Consider the following 18,999-nt stretch of genomic DNA (forward strand, 5'->3'; position numbering starts at 1 on the left):
GAGGTACTACCGGTAAGTCTGTGAAATGCCTCAATAGTCGCCGTTAATATACTAATAAGGTTACAATAACTGTCAGAAAATCTACCGGTATGTGGTATTCCATGTCGTGTCAAGAAAAAGATACTTCATCTCAAAACATTCACCATATTCACACGCACTGCACATTTTAATCAACTTTACAGTCAGTAGGAATCCTAAGGATGACCACTGGTCATCTTTCAAGAAAGTGATGTATATAGTAAGTTGAACACTGCATAGAGTAATGAACATTACAGGCTATTGGGTTCCACTAATAATTCATGGCCCCAAACCCTTCCCTTTAAAAATAACAAATTTGCACATGATGTTGTATTGTAGTTTTAATATTTATTATACTTTTAAATACTTTGAAACTTTTTACATCTAGCTGTACTATCACTCAGCAACTTGCACTGTGTTACACTGAATATATAAAAAAAAATTAAAAACGACACTATCGTTGTATTGTCTTTTGCTGCTTTAAACACTGACGGAAAAGTTGTATAGCAAATACGGCAGTGACCAGGTAGCAATCACAAGAAACATAAAAATAATAACTCGCAAGAGTTGGTTATTTTAGAAATAAAAAAAAAAAATCAGTACATCTTGAGTTATATGTTTAGATCACGACATCAAATTCTGAATGTAATCGTGAAACTAAAAACCAAAATCATGACAACATTGTACAGCTCAGTAAAATATATATACACATATGATATATATGAATTTCAGTGATGATTCTTGAATATACAGTCAGGTTGCATTATCGTATATGATTGAAGAGATTCAGCACAGATTTGGATTCCTGAAAAAAAGAACAAGAATAAAATGTTAGAAAAGATACTGCCTACAATTAGGGACGACGTCAAAAGATCGATGTCGGATAAAAAACTTATTTGCTTTAGTTTGGGGGTGGGTTTGGCCTCAAAAAGTTTCCATCCCACAAAAACGATTTTATTTTTTAATGAAGTCAAAAAAAACTTATTAGTATTTATAGTTCGTTTTTTTCTATCCAATCATAGACAAAAATAACAGAAAGTGAAAAAGAAACACCCAAGACGAGAAAATGGTTTGGCCCGAGTGTAAATATGTGCGTCAAATGAGGTCAATTTCAGGGCGGACCTAGAGCATCCGCAGAACCCAGAAAGTAGTTTGCGCATGCGTATATTTTGCTTCATTTTTACAACCAACTGCTATGCCATACTACTGTCCGATTATCAATTTGTATTTAATGGTGAATGTAGTCTGACGCCATGATCAATATTTATCAATTAAGTTTCAGTGGGGGGTGGGGGGTTTTGGGACAAAACTAAAAGAATTAAGTTTTTTATCCGACATCGATCTTTTGACATCGTCCCTTAGTGCTTTGGTTTTGAACAATAACGAGCAAGGCAATAGGGTTTTCATTGGGTTTTCATTTCGCACAACACAAATTAATGACCAGAATGTTTGAATACACCTACAGAAACAAAACAAAACCACTCACCTTGGTAGATCTTGTTTTACTGAATACATTCCAAAATCGTAAAGTTTCATCACCAGCACCGGTTACGATAGCTTCCCCATCTGGAGACATTGCCTACATGAACCAATAATAAATACCAGCATGAACACAGTGCAATCAACTACTGTAAAATTTCTAAATTTTGGGGGGGAAATTATCTTTATTTTTACTGAAGGAATGATTCAATGAAAATAAAATCCAGTGAATACACCTTTCTTTCTATATTCTACATTCAACTCATCAAAAATCAACGAAAATAAACTTCACACTCAAAATGTCTTAATCACTAAAATTAAAATAAAGTATTTTACAGTATACAATTTAATTATTATGCATACATACGTTTACCCATCTGTTCGAGCAGAAGTATGAATAATATACTAGTATTTGATAATAATATTTATCTTAAACCAAATTAACCCCTACAAGGCCATAATATTCTACAGTGATAATTACTACCAAATGTGAAAAATAAGCTTCATTTATTTACAAAATGAGCTTTCTGGTACTAAATAGACACATGTGGGTAAAAGGTTAGAATGTGCATAAGCAAATATTGGCCAAGTATGCCAGGAGCTGAAGAACATACTTACCAAATAAAGAACCCTGTATGAATGGCCAGTAAGTTTAGCAACTTGTACAAGTGATGGATACTTCCAAACTAAAATCTGATTCTGACTGTAACCATGTGTACTGACCTGTCGACAAATGACGCAAAGCAGAATTAGCAACAAATTGTCACTCACAATAATGTGCAAAGGACAGCTGATTTCTATGAAGGAAATACAACATTAAATACAATGCGTTGCCCAGTAAATATTAATAACAGCAAGTTTCAAAGATAATTTTGAAATGAAACATTAGCTGAGCTGCACAAGAATGGTTCGTTATAGCATGCTAACAAATGACAGTATTTCCACCGTTTCCTTATTGGAGCCCTAAGAAACTACACACAAAATTAATTCGTATGATTTATTGGTCTCCACTTCACAGTGCTAAACATATAGGCACAATATGATAGAAAAATCAGCAATACATGTTACTCACCAGCTCATTTGCATGTTTCGACCAGGCTAGATTACAGACTTGTGATCCAGTATCAACACACTGTAGTGGCTGACACGTTAATGTATTCCAGAACCTAATACATCTATCAGCTGTACCACCGCCAGACGCCAACAAACCATGTTGATGTGGAGACCAGGCGATTGCCTTTACAGCAGCTAGGTGCTCTGTGTATTGCTGCACTGGAGATAAACTTGATGTGTTCCATACGAATAACTGTAATAGAATCAATATATGTTGTAAGTGAATGAAAACAATTTTATGCATAAATTATAAAGACTACACTGTGCAAGTTCAGTGTGAATAGGTTTCACTGTCTCCAAGTGCAATAAGCTTGGTTATTAAGTATCTTTTTTTGAGGATGCAAGATAAGGGGCACTTTGTATAGCTAGGCACTTTAGTGCTGTACACAAGTGGTGGTTTGATTTAATCACACAGTAAATGTTTACTTGATTAACATAGTAATTACCTCAAGGTAAACTGACATTTTGTAGCATTGACAGTTATTTGGGTTGTCAAGGAAGTGAGTGACAGTGACTATTATCATGGAATTTCCTACCGTCAAATTCTGAGAAATGATAGCACTAAATATAATTGTCTCGCAGTATTATGATCAAGTCACTTGTACGAACTTGATTATGTAGTGCATGGTTTACAGGTACATATACAACATTATACACTCACTTTATTATCATTTCCACCAGACGCCAAGTGCTGGTGATCAGGTGACCATTTCAAACCACAGACTTCTTGTTTATGTCCTTGTAGTTTCCTTTCAGGCACAATACATGGTGTTCTAACATCTCTCTGTAAAATCAATCTATCTCTACTACCAGATGATAGAATATCAGCGTTCCACGCCAACGCACCTATACAAAGAGACAAACAATGCTTTCATTAACAGGGTACAATTGTAGTGTGCAGTTGGTGATTTTTTTAAATAATAAGCTAAGCGTAATTTGGTATAAACAATCCAGATATTAGACTATGAACTGTGGTAGCAATTTTCAACATTGAAGTTGGCTTTACTGCAAACAAAAAAACAACCAGCAGTATTGCAATACAAGCTCACATTGCTGTTTTATTTGTGTGCAATACTGCTGGTTGGGTTGCTTCTTAGTTTACTAAAAACACTAGAAACATTCTTAAATAGATGAAATAAAGATGTTTGGGGTGACATTTTGCACATTCCTATTGTGATTGTGATTACCATGAGAAATGATGATTACAAATTCTGACATTACGGAGAACTGAAGTTAGCCAGCACTGGAAGTTTTGGTGATACCAGGGATCTCGCCAGCCCAAGGGGAGTGCCGGTCTGGCCGACCACCACCGACCAGCGTGACGAGATACCAATCACTAAATCAAACAATATTCATCATTGCACTCATTTACAAAGCTGCATTATTAATACATTATCGTACTCGACCATGTTAGCGCCCAGTGTCCTCAACTCATAAAATAAAGATTTTTTAGGGGTGGGCGCTTACTCGAGCACCCCCCTTGGAAAAGAGTGGAACTGACAATGTTAATTCACTATGTAACAGATTTAGGGGGATATTACGTCTTTAAAAGTTTGAGGGAAAATAAAATTACGAAATTAGGTGAGTCGTCATTGACTCCTACAATGAAGAAACAGAAGTGATCAAATATGCACATTTTATTACAATATTAATTACGTACCACCCGAATTTATGAGATTAAAAATATTTGAGTCTGTTGGAACACATTCAAAGTCAAAATCTTCATTATCGCCACTGGCGAATGTGTCCGATCGTACGCAAATTCTTTCCGCCATGATGTATTTGCATTTGTCCTGCATCAACGTCCTTTGACCTAACGGGTCAAGTCTGTTATTATCCAATCAAAATGCTGTGTGGTACTGACGCAATTCTTCGGAAATTCCCGAAGACCCTCAGGTAACGCAATGTGGAAGTGAATTGTCGATGTGAAGTACGATCTGTTGGAGTTGATTTCGGCCAATAAACGACATGTTTTCGTTTTTTAAATGGTAAATATCAATTTTTATCGGTAAACTGAATACGGCATGAAATATTTACCGCATTTTACTTTTATTAACAGGTCATTGTCGAAGTGTAGTTTACGCATGGTTACCGTGGTCTACGCATTCACAACATATTCACGGCTGTCAATATCCACGTTGTATCATATAAAAACGATAAATTATTGGCATTTTGAAGGGGTGGGCGCTTTGCCGAATGTGACCCAGAGTATAAAAATTGTGCAAAAGTGGGGGGTGGGCGCTTGACCGAGCATGGGCGCTAACGCGGTCGAGTACGGTATTATTGGTAAAGCAGCAAATGCAATATTGTACATACCAACTCTTGCAGAATGGCCTTCCAGTGTAGATATTCTCTTCTGTGCACTGGCATCCCATACTTGAACAAGACCTTTATGAGTTCCAACAGCAACAAAGTTACCCTAAGAAAACAGAGGGTTGTTAAATAGACGGAAAACAATAATATACATATTTTTAACAGTACATAATTACTACTATGTAATTAGCATTCACCCCAGTTAAACAGTATATCATCTATTGTATTCATTGTTATTGTTTCTTCAAAACTAGCAGAACAACCTCTATTACATGTACATAATGTTTATTAAAGCAGGAATTTAGTAATCATCTTCTCCCCAAGTTTTCCATGCAACAGACACAAAATACAAGCAAACAATTTCCTAATTAAAGCTAATATAAAGCAGTATGTGATTAAAAGACTCACCCTTTCATTCCAGGACACTGAAGTCACAGAGTCGCCATCACAAGACAAATCACATAACCTTGTTACCTGTAATAAAATGAATATATGAAGAAAGTGATTTACTGTGACCACCATATTGTTTCCTACACCAAAACGGCAACATTGCCAGCCAAGTTGCTGACTGTTTTCATAGGCATTTCAAGATCAAAGGACATCTGAGATAACATTGAGATTGCTTACCTGACTTGTACATGCACTCCATAGATAAACACAAGTACCCAACCCAACACTGAGTATATTGGTGGATGACCAATCAACCAAATTTAAATAAAAATCATCTTGTAATTCTGGTGCATCTAAGACTTTAAAAGGTATCTTGGAAATCTTTCTTGTCTGTTTACGCGGAGACCTCAAAAGACGTTGACTGCAAAAATAAAAACAAAAATATATAAATTAAATCAAAGTTTTAGTGGAGTCGATCTTGAAATGACAAAAACAAATTTTTATTGATGTTGTGAGTCTTAGTATTTTAAATACGATTTCTTGGCCAAACTGATCGTTTTAACAGCAAAATGTTAAAAAAAATTCCTGACAAATTACTAAAAAAGAAGCACGATCTGGACACAACTATATAAAACTTTCACCCAGCTTACCTTTTATGCCCAACAGGTGATAACGAATATGGTGATGAATCTTCATCAGCCTCAGAACACGGTCTTTTTGCTTGACTTTTAAACTTGAAGAGATTCCTACTTTCAGGACTACTAAGTGACAGTCTTCTGTCTTCCGTTTGTGGATCTCGTATCTTCTCAATGTTGGCACCCAAAAGTTCATTTTTTAAAAGACAGTTATATGCTAGCCCATCTAGAAAGGTAATAAGACATCAATAGACTTTAGTGATTAGAAGGTTTTTTAATATCTAGCATACAAAGATATGACAAGAAATATTTTCAGGCATTAATACGACTATGACACAGCGATTATTGATACCTTTAGCAGATTCTGAATGTGCTTCTCTAGCTTTCCTAGTTGTTGTGGGGGACTCCTTTGTAGGCTCTTGTATTAAATTAAACCCTACATGCCAATTTTTACCAGCTCTGCTTGGTATGAACCTGTTGACAAAAATAAGTGCATTAGCATATACAGGATGTGACAGTACCACCACAATAGTTTTTTTTTATTACAGTAACATTAGAAATAAGCAACTACAAATATTGTGGCCTGAAATGCATTTTCAGAACTAAAGATAATTCATACCTGTCACTGTATTTTTCTCTGGTTGGAGAAATAAGTGAATTTGGAGACTTTAGTGGCTGCAAAAAAAAGAAGAGACAGTTTAGTCATGAACAGTGCATTTGTGAGAAGCAATTTCAGTTGTAAATGCGTGTAGATAATTTAATCAGTTACCGGTAATTATTTATGTTGATGAAATGTGCATAGTGCATTATTTACTTAGAATTTAATTTTCTTGACAATTGAAATCCACAAAATTAAATGGAAAATTAAACAGAACTTAGTGTCTAATTGGAACTCTCAGTAGATGAATCAAGTGAATAAAAATTAAATATCAGATAGTACAACTATAAAACAGAGGGAAATGCTTTAGCTGGTCTATTGTGTCAATTTTCAATCAAGTTTTGTGTTAATGTTTTAATTGTGTTGAATTTAGTGTGAAAACTAGGGGGACAATATAGTGTAATGATCGGCTGGGAATCTTCCTGCTAGACATGTAGTCTGAGTATTTCATCTTGTCATACACTAGGATTTGCAATGCATACTGAACTAAAAAATTCTATGAAACTGAATTTGTTTCTACAATTTAACCAAAATGTTTTCAGGTTATATTGTAAAGGAAAAACAGGTTGTTCCAATTCAATGACTGTTAACTGCATATTACATGCACACCCAGGGACTGGATGATAAACACTAACAGATAAATGATAAACTGCAAATATTTATTTAAGTAAAAATTCTATGAAACTGAATTTGTTTCTACAATTTAACCAAAATGTTTTCAGGTTATATTGTAAAGGAAAAACAGGTTGTTCCAATTCAATGACTGTTAACTGCATATTACATGCACACCTAGGGACTGGATGATAAACACTAACAGATAAACGATAAACTGCAAATATTTATTTAAGTAAAAATTCTATGAAACTGAATTTGTTTCTACAATTTAACCAAAATGTTTTCAGGCTATATTGTAAAGGAAAAACAGGTTGTTCCAATTCAATGACTGTTAACTGCATATTACATGCACACCCAGAGACTGGATGATCAACACTAACAGATAAATGATAAACTGCAAATATTTATTTAAGTAAAAGTTATGAACACTTTCCATAAAACACATGTTGAAATATTGTGGGTAGTTATTGGCACAAGTCCAGTAGTTGTGTTGTTAAATTCACACTAGGAATTTGTTTGGGGAAAAAAAGAGAAAACTATAAATGATGATAACAAAATTGAAATTATAAATTGAATGAGTTTTCAAATGTTAGTTCTATCATTTTTAATATGACAATAAAATGAATGTTACCAATACTGGTGTCTAACAACAAAGAACTACAAAATCTGGATCTCGTCCAAATGCTTTGTCTGTTTAAACCCACAGCTGGTGTGTATTGAATGGAAAACGAAATGACTTTTGTCTATTGTTTAACAACTCTAACTCTATTGTTTTTACTTCCTGTTATTTTTCACTCATGGATACTTACCGATATTATTGGTGAACCAACTGAAGTTCTACCATTTTGTTGTCTCAATAAACGATTTTCATACTCGAGATCCATCTCTGTAGTAAATGTCTTTGTAAAATTAGTAATATATATTGCACTAAATTATGCTGCAGATCCGTGGAACTTCAGCGCAGAACTTGGTAATATAATGTATAGATTGGATGTCTACCAATAATATTGGTTTATTATTGTTGTATGTTGTGGCAAGACCGTTGACATCGTGTTGCTAAGAACTCTAGTTACTGGATATCGCTATGTACTGTTACCAGAACCTACAAACAGGAATAGTATTAAATGTATTAGCATGACAAATTCATTTGTGTCTTCAAAACAAAAGTAGTAATGCATAAATTTTATCGGTTATTAATTATAAATTAATTATTAGATTATATGTTATGTTTTCTTTTCGCCCACAACCAACAATTAACGAATACTTTGACGATGAGTTTTAACCCAATGGTTTGATATATCGCCGATTGAAAAACAGAACTAGAATCTAGTCACAAAATCCAAATATCAAAATAAAAACGCAGCTTATTGAATGAGGAGAATAATAAACTCGTTTAATCAATACTCACCGGTGCAACTGTATCCTTGATATATACTCTAATCTTCTGTATCCAGCACTGCTGTTATTTTTGCTTCGTCGAGTGGTATTATGAGAAGAAATTGCCGAAATTATGAGTTCTCGTCGTTCTCTCTGCAGTGTTCCAAACTCAGCAACATGGCGTCTAATTAAAACTGCATCATGGGAAAGAACGCGGTTAATCCACGCCGCCCTCTATGGTCGTCTGTGATTGGTCAAACGAGGTCGCACTTTCCAGGCAACTGTTACTATGGGTGACGTCACTCGCAGTAAATAAATAGGTCAGCAGCCAAGGCATCCTTTGCTTACATATCGTTTCTGTTCTCTGTTTCTCCCGCGAAAAAATCCGTCCACAATGTCGAAAGGGGCAACAGCAGCCAAGGATCCTATAAACATCGTTCACCAAAGTGCCATTCTAGAAGAGACTATCAAAAAGGAACAGAGGCATCAAAAACTATACACAACGTACAGCGTCAATCCATTCAGAAAAAGTAGGTGGCACTGTCAGAGTCGATCAGAATGTTCGATATTTGTTTTATTTCAGTTCATTATCCATTTATTGACTTAAATAACACATAAATACTTATATTTGAACGTCACAATTCGAAGGAAGAGTGGATATTTCCGGGGCATATTTTTACTTTGACCGAAATCACTGAAATGGCTTCGTTACGTTTTAGGTCAACAAATAACACCTTTTCATCGATAATTTGTTTATCTTATTTTCCAGTGTACACATTGACCGGAAAACCAAATTCAACGCATGATTCCGCTGACGGCGAGGAAGATGGTACGTATTTACACCTCTAATATACCCCCGTTAACATACTAGAAAAAAAACAATCACCACCACCTATAGTACAGTACTACACTAAACAAAACATATTCCAACAATTAAATCTATAATAATAATGGTTTGGTATTTTCTCATTGATGTCAGTTCAATCATGGAGCTCCATGGTTCAATCATATGGTTCAACTGTCAGTGAAAAAATAAAGTTTGTTTTGATTCTATTATATTGATGTTCCGAAGCCAGGGACGTCTGTAGTTTATGGTCGCATATTATTGATGTATTAATTATTCAGTGGGTTTTAATTTCGCTATTTTCGCGGATAAGTGAAATACAGTAAATACAATCTACGCGAACATGTAAAATAACAATAAAACTCCCTGACAAATTCATGAAATTAGAACACAGTGTATAAACTCAAAACAGTGAAATTAAATGGTTTTACAGTATAAACTTTGTATCATGTGATAATTGCTGTCAAATTAGGGTTAAATAACCCCATATAAAACTAATACACTTTCCCAAGAATTCTAGATGAATCACTGTACCATGGATGACATTTACAGCATCAATTGTAAATCATTGTTTTGATCTGCAGTCATTGGCAGTTTATGTTGTTCAGAACAAAATGAATCAGATCAATGCGAACATGTCAGATCAAAATTGGTTCAAAAGATCACTGAACAATGAATAAAATACATGTATATGAACTGAAAATAGGTTAGGCATGCTCTATTGCCAAATTTCTTTCACACTTTATATTCACATTGGGAAGTCATTTCAGAGAGTAATTACAATTCTGAGTGCCGGACGACGCCGTCCAGCGTGGGGAGAACCCTGCATCTGTTATGTTTCAAGTCATATAAATATTCCAAAGAGATGCAGGAAATGTTTTATATGTTTTGTTAAATCTTCTCTCTTGCAGACAATTTCCTTAAAATTATACACAGAGCACATCAAGAACCAGTCAAAAAATACACTTTTCCACAAACAGAAGCTCAAGAGATTGGATGGATGTCAAAACCATTGGTAAGTATAAATAATTTCAATGTCACGATGAAGATTGTTTATTATCACATTTTCAATAACTGACCATTACTGCAATCATTGGCTTTCCCTGGAAAGTGGAATAGATACCAGTATTAGGCTTCTGCATGTATGGTTTCTACCATACGCAAACTATGCGCTATGGCCATGTGTGAAGGTGATGACTCCCCTGTTTTAACTCCATAACTATTTATCATATAACTGATAACAAATAACTGCAACAAAAGTGTGGTCATCCTATTATAGTTTCAGTAAGTTTACATGGTTTAATGTGCAAAATCATAGCAGCTTTTTCATACACGAGTGGATAGTCTGTGAATCTAGGCTACTGCCAAGTGAACTGTCTTTGTTCACAATCCACCTTTACCTTTGTTTATTGGAGGTGTTGTCCATATGTCATAACTGTGCAGAGATTTGTATTGTTGGAAAGACTCAGTTGAAAGCCCTCCCAAGTTTGGGTTATAATCCGGCCAAAAAATGAACATGATGTAACAGGGTACTGTAACTGAGTATATTTAATTTCACTATTTTGAGAATATTCACTTAGATTTAGGTTAGCAGGAAAACTATTCTACAAGTAAACACGTATTTAGTGAATTTCACCTAACAGTATCGAGGAAAATAGCGAAATTAAACACCAAACAAATAATTAATGTGTTTACAGTATTTGGCTGTTTATTAACAAAGTTGTCTTCACTACCGGTACAATAAATCCTGTCATGCATTGGTGTTCAAATTTTGCTTCAGATGCGTGCTAAACACAACTAACCTAGGAAGTACATGATGTTTGCTTAAACTCAGTGGTGACACAAGTATCTGTAAATTCAAAAGGAGAAGCACTGCTATGTTGACCAGGGAATCTTGTGTGCAATCAGTTACACCCTAAGATGCTTAAACTTAATCACAACCAAATTAACACAACTGCTCAATGATATTTTAGTGTTGGCAAAAAAACTTCCAAATGAGGCAACTTATGAATACCGCATCTCTATTAGACCTTACTATATTACTTCTCATGCCAATAATTAAAGCCTTCAAACAAAATTTGAGGTTGAAGAAAAAGATTTAACCAGAGTAGTTTACTCAATAAAGGCATTACCAAAATACTTTTATAGTCTATAGACATGGGTCTCTAAGGGCAATCCTGCATCTATCATTAGATTGGTAAAGTACAGCCAGTATTTTTACAACTTATCACTGTCATATCCTACTGTACATTGCTGATACACAACATTGATATTATTAACATGCAAGTCTTCACAACAAACTGTGACACGGCTTTATTACCACCATTTGATCTTATTAACCCTAGAGTTTGCTGTATTTAACACTGCCATGCAATTGTCATTCCAAACAAGTTGTAAAAACCACTGTACAAAAACAACATTTAATGGAGTGACAATATGGTTGAATAGTTGCCATGGGGGAAATGACCGATGTTATACCTCCACAGCAACACGCATTCAGAATCACATCAATCTAACCATTGAAAGGAATTCGTTTTATTTTTGGCTGTGATTTTTGTCAACAATACAGCATTTAACCCAGATAGCTGAATAGATCTCAATACACGAATTGTGACTTGAGCATCATGGTTTACGTGTTCTTTCTGATAATGTCCTCAACATATATGGGAATCATAGACAACTCGTTTAGTATATTACATTTGATGAAAGGACAGTATTTTTTACCATCATGTAATGTTCTGAACTTTCACACAGTAATCAGACCTGTGTGTATTCTAGTAATAAATATTACAAAACCAAGTAAGCACCTTTTTAAATGTACCAAGGTTTGGATAGATTCAAGTAAATGGTAATTTGTAAACAGTTATTTATGTCTAAATTGTTACGATTGTCAAGTTTTTTGTATCAAAGACAATCTATTCATTTTGCTGATATACGCTCTTTTTAAGTTTTGACGGCGGTAACTTCAAAATTACTCTCATGAATATCAATAACTAATTTTGCTATTCCATTCCTCAGATTCCACAAGACCGTGAAGACAGACGATTGCATTTCCCTCGTCAGAACTCAGAAATAACAAAATACATGGATGCTGCATGGAGAATGAAAGAGCAACAGGAAAACCTGCAATAAAAAGAATGCTCGAATGTTGTAGTCCAATAGAGAAAAAATGGCACTTTGGCGAACGATGTTTATCTAATATCTTGTAAAATTGATTATTGAAATACAGTTATAAATGTAATAATTTTCTGATGTTATTTTAGTCCATCCATAGTTTCGTTCATTTTGAAACTGCCATTTCTTTTTCATGTTATTAGTTTTAAACCTATGGTGGACGGGTCTTTTTTGGGAAAAATTAATCTGCCTCTTGAAACATAAATGTTCTCCCCTCTGGAAGTTCTTTATTTATAATGCATGGCTGGATTAATAGTAAAATCTAGAATAGGATTTAGGTGATTGTATATACCCTTCCATGATAATGGCGATAATGATCTCGAATTGTTACACATGAACAAACAGATGCACAAAATTTAAATATGGATGCATTTTCAAATGATACATGGCCATTTTAAACATCCAAGCTTGTCCAAAGCTAGAGATTGGTCATTATTATATACTGTGGAATACTTTATTTTCGCTGGAATTAATTTTCGCTGACAAGGCTTTTTGGGCGTTTTGCTTAGAATTTATTTTCACTGATTTTTGATGAGTTTAATGTGAAATATAGGAAAAAAAATAAATTCGCTGGATTTTATTTTCACGGAATCATCCCTTCAGCGAAAATAAAGTATTCTACAGTAGTATATTGCAAAATAAGTCCTTGAATGTTCAAAGGTACTTACAAGATTGTGTCGATTGAATACGCAACCCCAACAGTCGGATCAGATAGGCTTTTTTCACTGTATCAAATTTAGCTTTGTATATGCGTGTTTACATTTACCATGTTTCACAAAGATTCTCTTACCTAATCAAGTTTTTGTTACCATTTAACCCCCCCCCCCCCCCCCCCCAGCTCGAGGCATGTTTCTGCATTTAGACGTTATCTGTTAGACAATTCCAAGCACATTTTTTTTAATTTATCAAATTTAATTCATCAAAAAAAGTAAGTTGTTACATTTGAACTTCTGTGACCGAGGCCAACCCTTAGACAATAGTAAACATACCTGCTATACGCTTCAAATATATGATGTAAAACTGAATTGGGAAATATATTACTGTAAAATACTTTATTTTAGCTAGACTTTATTGTCACTGAATCATTCCTTCAGCGAAAGTATTTTACAGTATCCCATGATTATTTATAATCATAATCAACTGAGATTAAAATCAATAAACTGCTAATTTATTGAGTAGATTTAGATCAGCCACTGTTACACAATAAGACACAATCTACCATATGCTGGTGTACATTTATATTTGTATTAACAATGTACACACCCACTAGTAATACTACATGTAGTCATCAATACGTATTTTTATTTAAAAGTCTCATCAGGTGGAAACAAAAATAAATAATATTGAATTTTTACAAGCATTTGCAACTTCGTCATTGTTCTGTGAATATAGTTGTTTTCGTAGGAGTTGTCAAGCTTGTCCATTGACAATGTCACATATCTACACATAGTACTTGCCAATGTATTTCTGCAGATACATATGCATAATTTAATACATGTACCAGTATTACGAGTAATGTGCTTTTTGGACAAGTTCCTTCAGAATTTATCTCCCAGACTTTACTTGGAAATGCTGGCATAGCCCTATGATTATTTTATCTTCTTGCTTTGACTCTTGTTTTCTCTCGTCTAATTTTACCATGTCTCCTATTTTTCTTTTTATTTGTGTTTCTTCTGTTAAACTACAGAGTAAAAAAAACAAACAATTAAATAATCGATTTATTTAATGTGATTTGGACACTTACCGGTACTCTAAATTGTTCATGTTTAATACAACAATCAATCAAAACCTATATTATGTAAACCTGCTTTGCTCAGAGTATCATCTTGACGTCAGCTTTGCAATGAACATGTCATACAACAAGCATTAAATGGATTCCTGGTTTAGACAGACAATAATACATGACTTTTTTGACAATGTACATATATGTATACAATAACTGAAAGGAACACTTTCAAGCACAAATTTGAGGAGAATAATTTAACTGAGACAGCTTACGAAGTCATGAAAAGCACTGCAGTCAAACCCTCAAATCAACCTTATAATGTAAATACAAGACAGCATTGAAACCTTTACCTTAGGTCCTGTACCATAGCTATGTTTGGATGATTTGAAATCTGACACATTAGCTGCACTATCAGCTGTATTAGACTTTGATCTCTTCTTTGAACCACCAAGACCAAACTTCTGATCTTTGTATACTCTTTTGGGATTTGGTCTACAAAAAAAAAAATTCTATGGTATAATCTAAAATTCCATGATGCTGAGGCAATCTAGAAAAGGTACTGTTGAGAAAAGATTTCAGTTTGTCCATCTATGAGAAAAACAAATGGTCACATTACACAGAATGAGTGAATTGTCAGAGTGATGCATTTTTTAAACAGCGCTCCATGCAATGCTACTACAATTATAAATTTTTGTCAGCTACTAAGCAGAAATTTGATTGGTTCAACAACATTTCTTGTTCATGTGTAGCTTTCCAACTGGCCAATTACCAAAGCATTGCCCCCCCCCCCCCCCGAGAACCTTTATAACATCTTCTAGTGTGCAACATTTACATAAATTTGATTGGGTAATTTTATATTACTAGCATCATGCCTTAGGTTGAGTGAAATTCAGAAAAATAATACCACAGGTTGCTGTAAAACTAGTAGTCTAGGTGGTATTTGCTCTCCTAACAGCAGCTAGGGGTGCCAGAGACCAGAACCTTGTACATACTATTTCAATTCAATGTCTTTAATACTTACTTAGGCTTGCCTTGTGGCTGTGATATTTTCTTTGGTTTGCCTTTAAAATTACTTGGTGCTTCAATATTTCTGTTAGCAAATTCTAATTTGTCTTTTTGACCTGTCAATGGCAAGAAAACAAAGTTATGTATATTTGGCAGAACAGTAGAAATTTACTGCAAAAGCAACGATTTTCTCTCGTATTAAATTGGATTATATTCACAGAGACCTAGTCATTAATTTTCAATGAAACAGAAAGTTTAAGTGTACATGTTCAAATGAATTTAATTAAGTTGGATTTGACTTAACAGTGGAAATAGCTGAACAAAAAATTCACTCAATAATTACTGAGTTTACAAATTTTATTTACATATCTAATTGATCATTGGACACATGGCTTGTTACCTTTTCGAAATTTCTTCACTGAATCAAGAAGTTCTTTTTTTTCTTTCTGTCTTTTTTGAAGAACCTCTCTTTGAACCTAAATGAGAGAAATAAATGAAAAATATTTTGTAATGTTGAAGAGTGGTAGTCATCACAACCATATACATTTGATTTGATGTTCATATGGAATCCTCTTCGGTCTTTAAGGTTCTCACTTGAATTTCTGCTACTAAAACCAAGACCTACACTTGCAGCGGCTCTATGCGGGCTCGTGCCCGGCGATATGCTGCTCACCACAGCGGGCCCTCCTACACACTGCATATAACCTCATGTAGGAAAAAAGTGAGACACATTTCATTGTGCATAATAACAGGTGACGAGCATCAGGACTATCACAGAATCACGTTACCTGTTTGCCGTACTTCCTAAGTTCTCGAAGTTTCTTGGCTTTCTCTGATCTCTCCATTGCTAACTGTTTACCCAAAAGTTTTTGTCTGACCTGCGAAACAAATTAGTTTCATATCATTACACATATAGCATGTACATTTTTCAGTGCGTTAGCGTATAGCAGTTGGTACATTGTGGCTGATTGCGATGCATCTTGTGAATACAAGATTGTATTATACTTAAAGAGCACAATTTTTAAAACCACAGAAAGTAATTAATTTATTTTTTCTTTTATTTTACTAACATTTTATTTTTATCTCTTATGTATTGTATGTTTTTTATTTCTTTGTATTTATGTTCCTTACCATACAAAAACCCTCTGAAGGTTTTTAGTAGTGTAATAAAGTTATTATTATTTATGTAGTTTTCAGATCATGTGACAGTGAAGGCCACTGCCAATGCATGCTGTTGATAATTTTATGGCTGTCAGTCAGTTACTTAGAAGTTCACAGACGACAAATAACTCTGGAAATATACCAGGGATAAGTAGCCTGGCACTATGTTCAACACTAGTCACTTACTTTTCTCATGTGTTCATCAGATTTAGCCATCTCAGCAAAATAATCATCTGGTCGTTTCGTAAGAATACCTAGTTTTCGTATCCGAGGTAGTGCTACTAAAACCGCTGACTGTGCTTGTTGGTAACTATGAAAAACAAAACATTCTAATTACAATCATACATACAGCTCAAGTTCATGTATTAGAAGCCTAAATGCCATGCAGACATCTTAAAATTACATAAAATATTATAATATGTCAAAAGTTTTGAAAGATGTATTGGAGACAACAAATAACAAACTATCAAGTCTTCTTAATGACAGTACAAGCAAGTTATTTATTTATTCCAGTATGTCAAATAAACAGTCACTGATAACCAGTAATACGTATTCAAGATAATGTGGTTAAAAACAAATAGCCTGGTAATGCGTATACCAGGTTAAAATTTGTCTGCTGTCCAATTGTTTTGGACAGCTACTTTTCTCATAGGACAAGCAAATCTGAAAACTGGTTGTCTATTTGAGACAACCATGAAAATAAATACACAAATCACCATTTTAACAATTGTAATACTTGACGTTTTCACAGAAAATCTCTGCAATTTCTATGTTTTGAGCAGTTGTATGAAAAGCAACGTGACATGAATTTGACTGATTGATTGTTACCGCAAACAAATTTATTCAGGTGTATTTTGTGAAACGTGACAAAAGTTGACTGGTGTTTTTACCGGTTTAAAAAACGCAAGTTTATTGGACAACTTTTTTTATGTGGACAACTGGAGTCAGGACAAGTAGGTATTTTTTTTAATTTTCACTTTCTGTGGTAAGCAGATTAGAAACATTTATACACCTATATGAAAAACAGAGTAGTAACACATGGGCAGCATAATATTGTGTGGCACTTTGAATCCTATATCATCTTACTTACAATTTGAGTTCTCTTTTAAAATCATTGTGCATCAAATCATCGTTGTCATCGTCAGTGACTGCATCTGTTTCATTATTGGTATTTTTGGATTCCAATGTGATATCCACTCTCTCTATCCAGTCCAAATTGCTCTGTATGCTGTTTAATTTCTCATCAATTGCAACCTATGAAAAATAAATCAACTCAGCTCAATAAACGTGTTTTCTCTTACGACACACACAACATTTTACTGGGAAAAATAAAAATTGTGGTCCGTGTTTGTGTACCTTTTCTTTTTTTATTAACAGTGATTTTACAGAAATACAGTGTTTTAAGATCAGAAATAAGTGAACCAGTTATTCAAAAATCCAGTTGTTTAAAACAAAGTGGTCTTATTTACTGTTATGCAACAGTTTGGCAAGGAGAAAACTTAGACCATAAGGCACATGAGCAACCATCTGAGCTTGGAACAGAATGTCATGGCAAAGCTGAAAAGATTACCAAGCTATTTTGAGGGGATTACAAGAAATGATTCAAGATGACATGCTTGAGAGTGCATGCTTGATTTTCAAGGAGACAATGTTTAGGGCACTGAGAAACATGCTTCGCTAGGTAACTTTTAGAATGGAATATCACACGAATAGATCGTCATTCATTGGTTGATTGAGGGATCCGATCGTACTTGTACAGTAAAAATCGGCGGTTTTAGAGAATGCTGGAACTTGAACGATAAGTAAATTCGTTACCCATAGTTTACTTACCGTGTTATTGGTGTACTGTTTCGGAGCACGTGTTTGGTAATTTAAACCTGGTTTTAGTTCGCCTTTATTGAAAGCACTTTGTAACTGATAAGATAAAACAAATACAAGACATTTGGTCAAACAACAAAAAAGCTTTGCAATAACACGTTTGATCACTATTTACGGCAAAAACGCTCACCTCATCGTCAGAATCATAACTTTCCAGCTCCGAGACAGACTCTTCGTCGTAGTCCGCCATTTTGTAAATTTGTCTGTTTGAGTACTCTTTCCTCAGCTTTGAAACGCACATTTTAATTTGTATTATTTACATCTAGTTTAGAACAGATAGTTTTTACACACTTGTATGTTGATTGCCTCTTAATGTTTTCTTTGTTTTGTATTTGTATGTTTTATACAAATAATCGCGGATCATCACGTTTGAAAAATTAAGGATATATTCATTTAATAATTTACTGGGGGTCGCCAACAATTTATCAACAACATAACTTCTGATAGCCAATCGTAATTACATAATTATACATGTACAACAGTACATGTATTGTATAATTATACTGCAGCCTATCGAAATATTAATCCACGTATATTTTCCATATATGAAACGCGTTACTAATGCTTTTTGCCAACTTTAAATACCGCAATGAAATTGTGGGTGTAGTTTACG

At 34.3% G+C, this 18,999-nt stretch overlaps 3 protein-coding genes across 3 annotated transcripts; 1 reads left to right on the forward strand and 2 right to left on the reverse strand.

Moving 5' to 3' along the window:
• Positions 1-363: 363 nt before the first annotated feature.
• LOC100313603 (fizzy-like protein) lies at positions 364-8,702 on the reverse strand (the record flags this gene model as incomplete). Its single annotated transcript, NM_001168068.1, is given in 13 exon segments — positions 364-823; positions 1,505-1,597; positions 2,116-2,220; positions 2,570-2,803; positions 3,272-3,456; positions 4,927-5,029; positions 5,332-5,397; positions 5,551-5,734; positions 5,964-6,174; positions 6,301-6,422; positions 6,568-6,623; positions 8,031-8,323; positions 8,630-8,702. Coding segments are annotated over 12 exon segments (1,476 nt in total). The 5' UTR covers positions 8,106-8,323; positions 8,630-8,702.
• A 199-nt stretch (positions 8,703-8,901) lies between these two features.
• On the forward strand, positions 8,902-12,699 carry LOC100379066 (cilia- and flagella-associated protein 144-like). Its single transcript, XM_002737128.4, has 4 exons — positions 8,902-9,128; positions 9,368-9,427; positions 10,354-10,457; positions 12,461-12,699. Exons 1-4 carry the CDS (start codon positions 8,993-8,995, stop codon positions 12,572-12,574), a joined length of 414 nt encoding a protein of 137 aa, XP_002737174.1. The 5' UTR covers positions 8,902-8,992; the 3' UTR covers positions 12,575-12,699.
• Positions 12,700-14,205: 1,506 nt separating this feature from the next.
• Positions 14,206-18,593, reverse strand: LOC100366715 (putative rRNA-processing protein EBP2). The gene is made up of 9 exons (XM_002737131.4): positions 18,517-18,593; positions 18,339-18,422; positions 17,599-17,762; positions 16,695-16,818; positions 16,136-16,225; positions 15,748-15,823; positions 15,364-15,463; positions 14,693-14,834; positions 14,206-14,297 (listed from the first exon to the last, which is right to left on the reverse strand). Exons 1-9 carry the CDS (start codon positions 18,574-18,576, stop codon positions 14,211-14,213), a joined length of 927 nt encoding a protein of 308 aa, XP_002737177.1. The 5' UTR covers positions 18,577-18,593; the 3' UTR covers positions 14,206-14,210.
• Between the last annotated feature and the right edge of the window lie 406 nt (positions 18,594-18,999).

This window comes from Saccoglossus kowalevskii, chromosome 9, assembly GCF_978046115.1.
Source record: "Saccoglossus kowalevskii chromosome 9, keSacKowa6.1, whole genome shotgun sequence".
Taxonomy (NCBI): Eukaryota; Metazoa; Hemichordata; class Enteropneusta; family Harrimaniidae; genus Saccoglossus; species Saccoglossus kowalevskii.

What these genes read in the sequence shown, in the direction of transcription:
- LOC100366715 (XM_002737131.4), bottom strand. Translation starts at nt 18,576, where the DNA reads ATGGCGGACTACGACGAAGAGTCTGTCTCGGAGCTGGAAAGTTATGAT. An exon ending in TTTAAAAGAGAACTCAAATT is followed by an intron (nt 16,819 to 17,598) that starts GTAAGTAAGATG and finishes TGTTTTTCATAG; the next exon opens with TTACCAACAAGCACAGTCAG. An exon ending in TTAGGAAGTACGGCAAACAG is followed by an intron (nt 15,824 to 16,135) that starts GTAACGTGATTC and finishes TCTCTCATTTAG; the next exon opens with GTTCAAAGAGAGGTTCTTCA.
- LOC100379066 (XM_002737128.4), top strand. Translation starts at nt 8,993, where the DNA reads ATGTCGAAAGGGGCAACAGCAGCCAAGGATCCTATAAACATCGTTCAC. An exon ending in CGCTGACGGCGAGGAAGATG is followed by an intron (nt 9,428 to 10,353) that starts GTACGTATTTAC and finishes TCTCTCTTGCAG; the next exon opens with ACAATTTCCTTAAAATTATA. An exon ending in GATGGATGTCAAAACCATTG is followed by an intron (nt 10,458 to 12,460) that starts GTAAGTATAAAT and finishes TCCATTCCTCAG; the next exon opens with ATTCCACAAGACCGTGAAGA.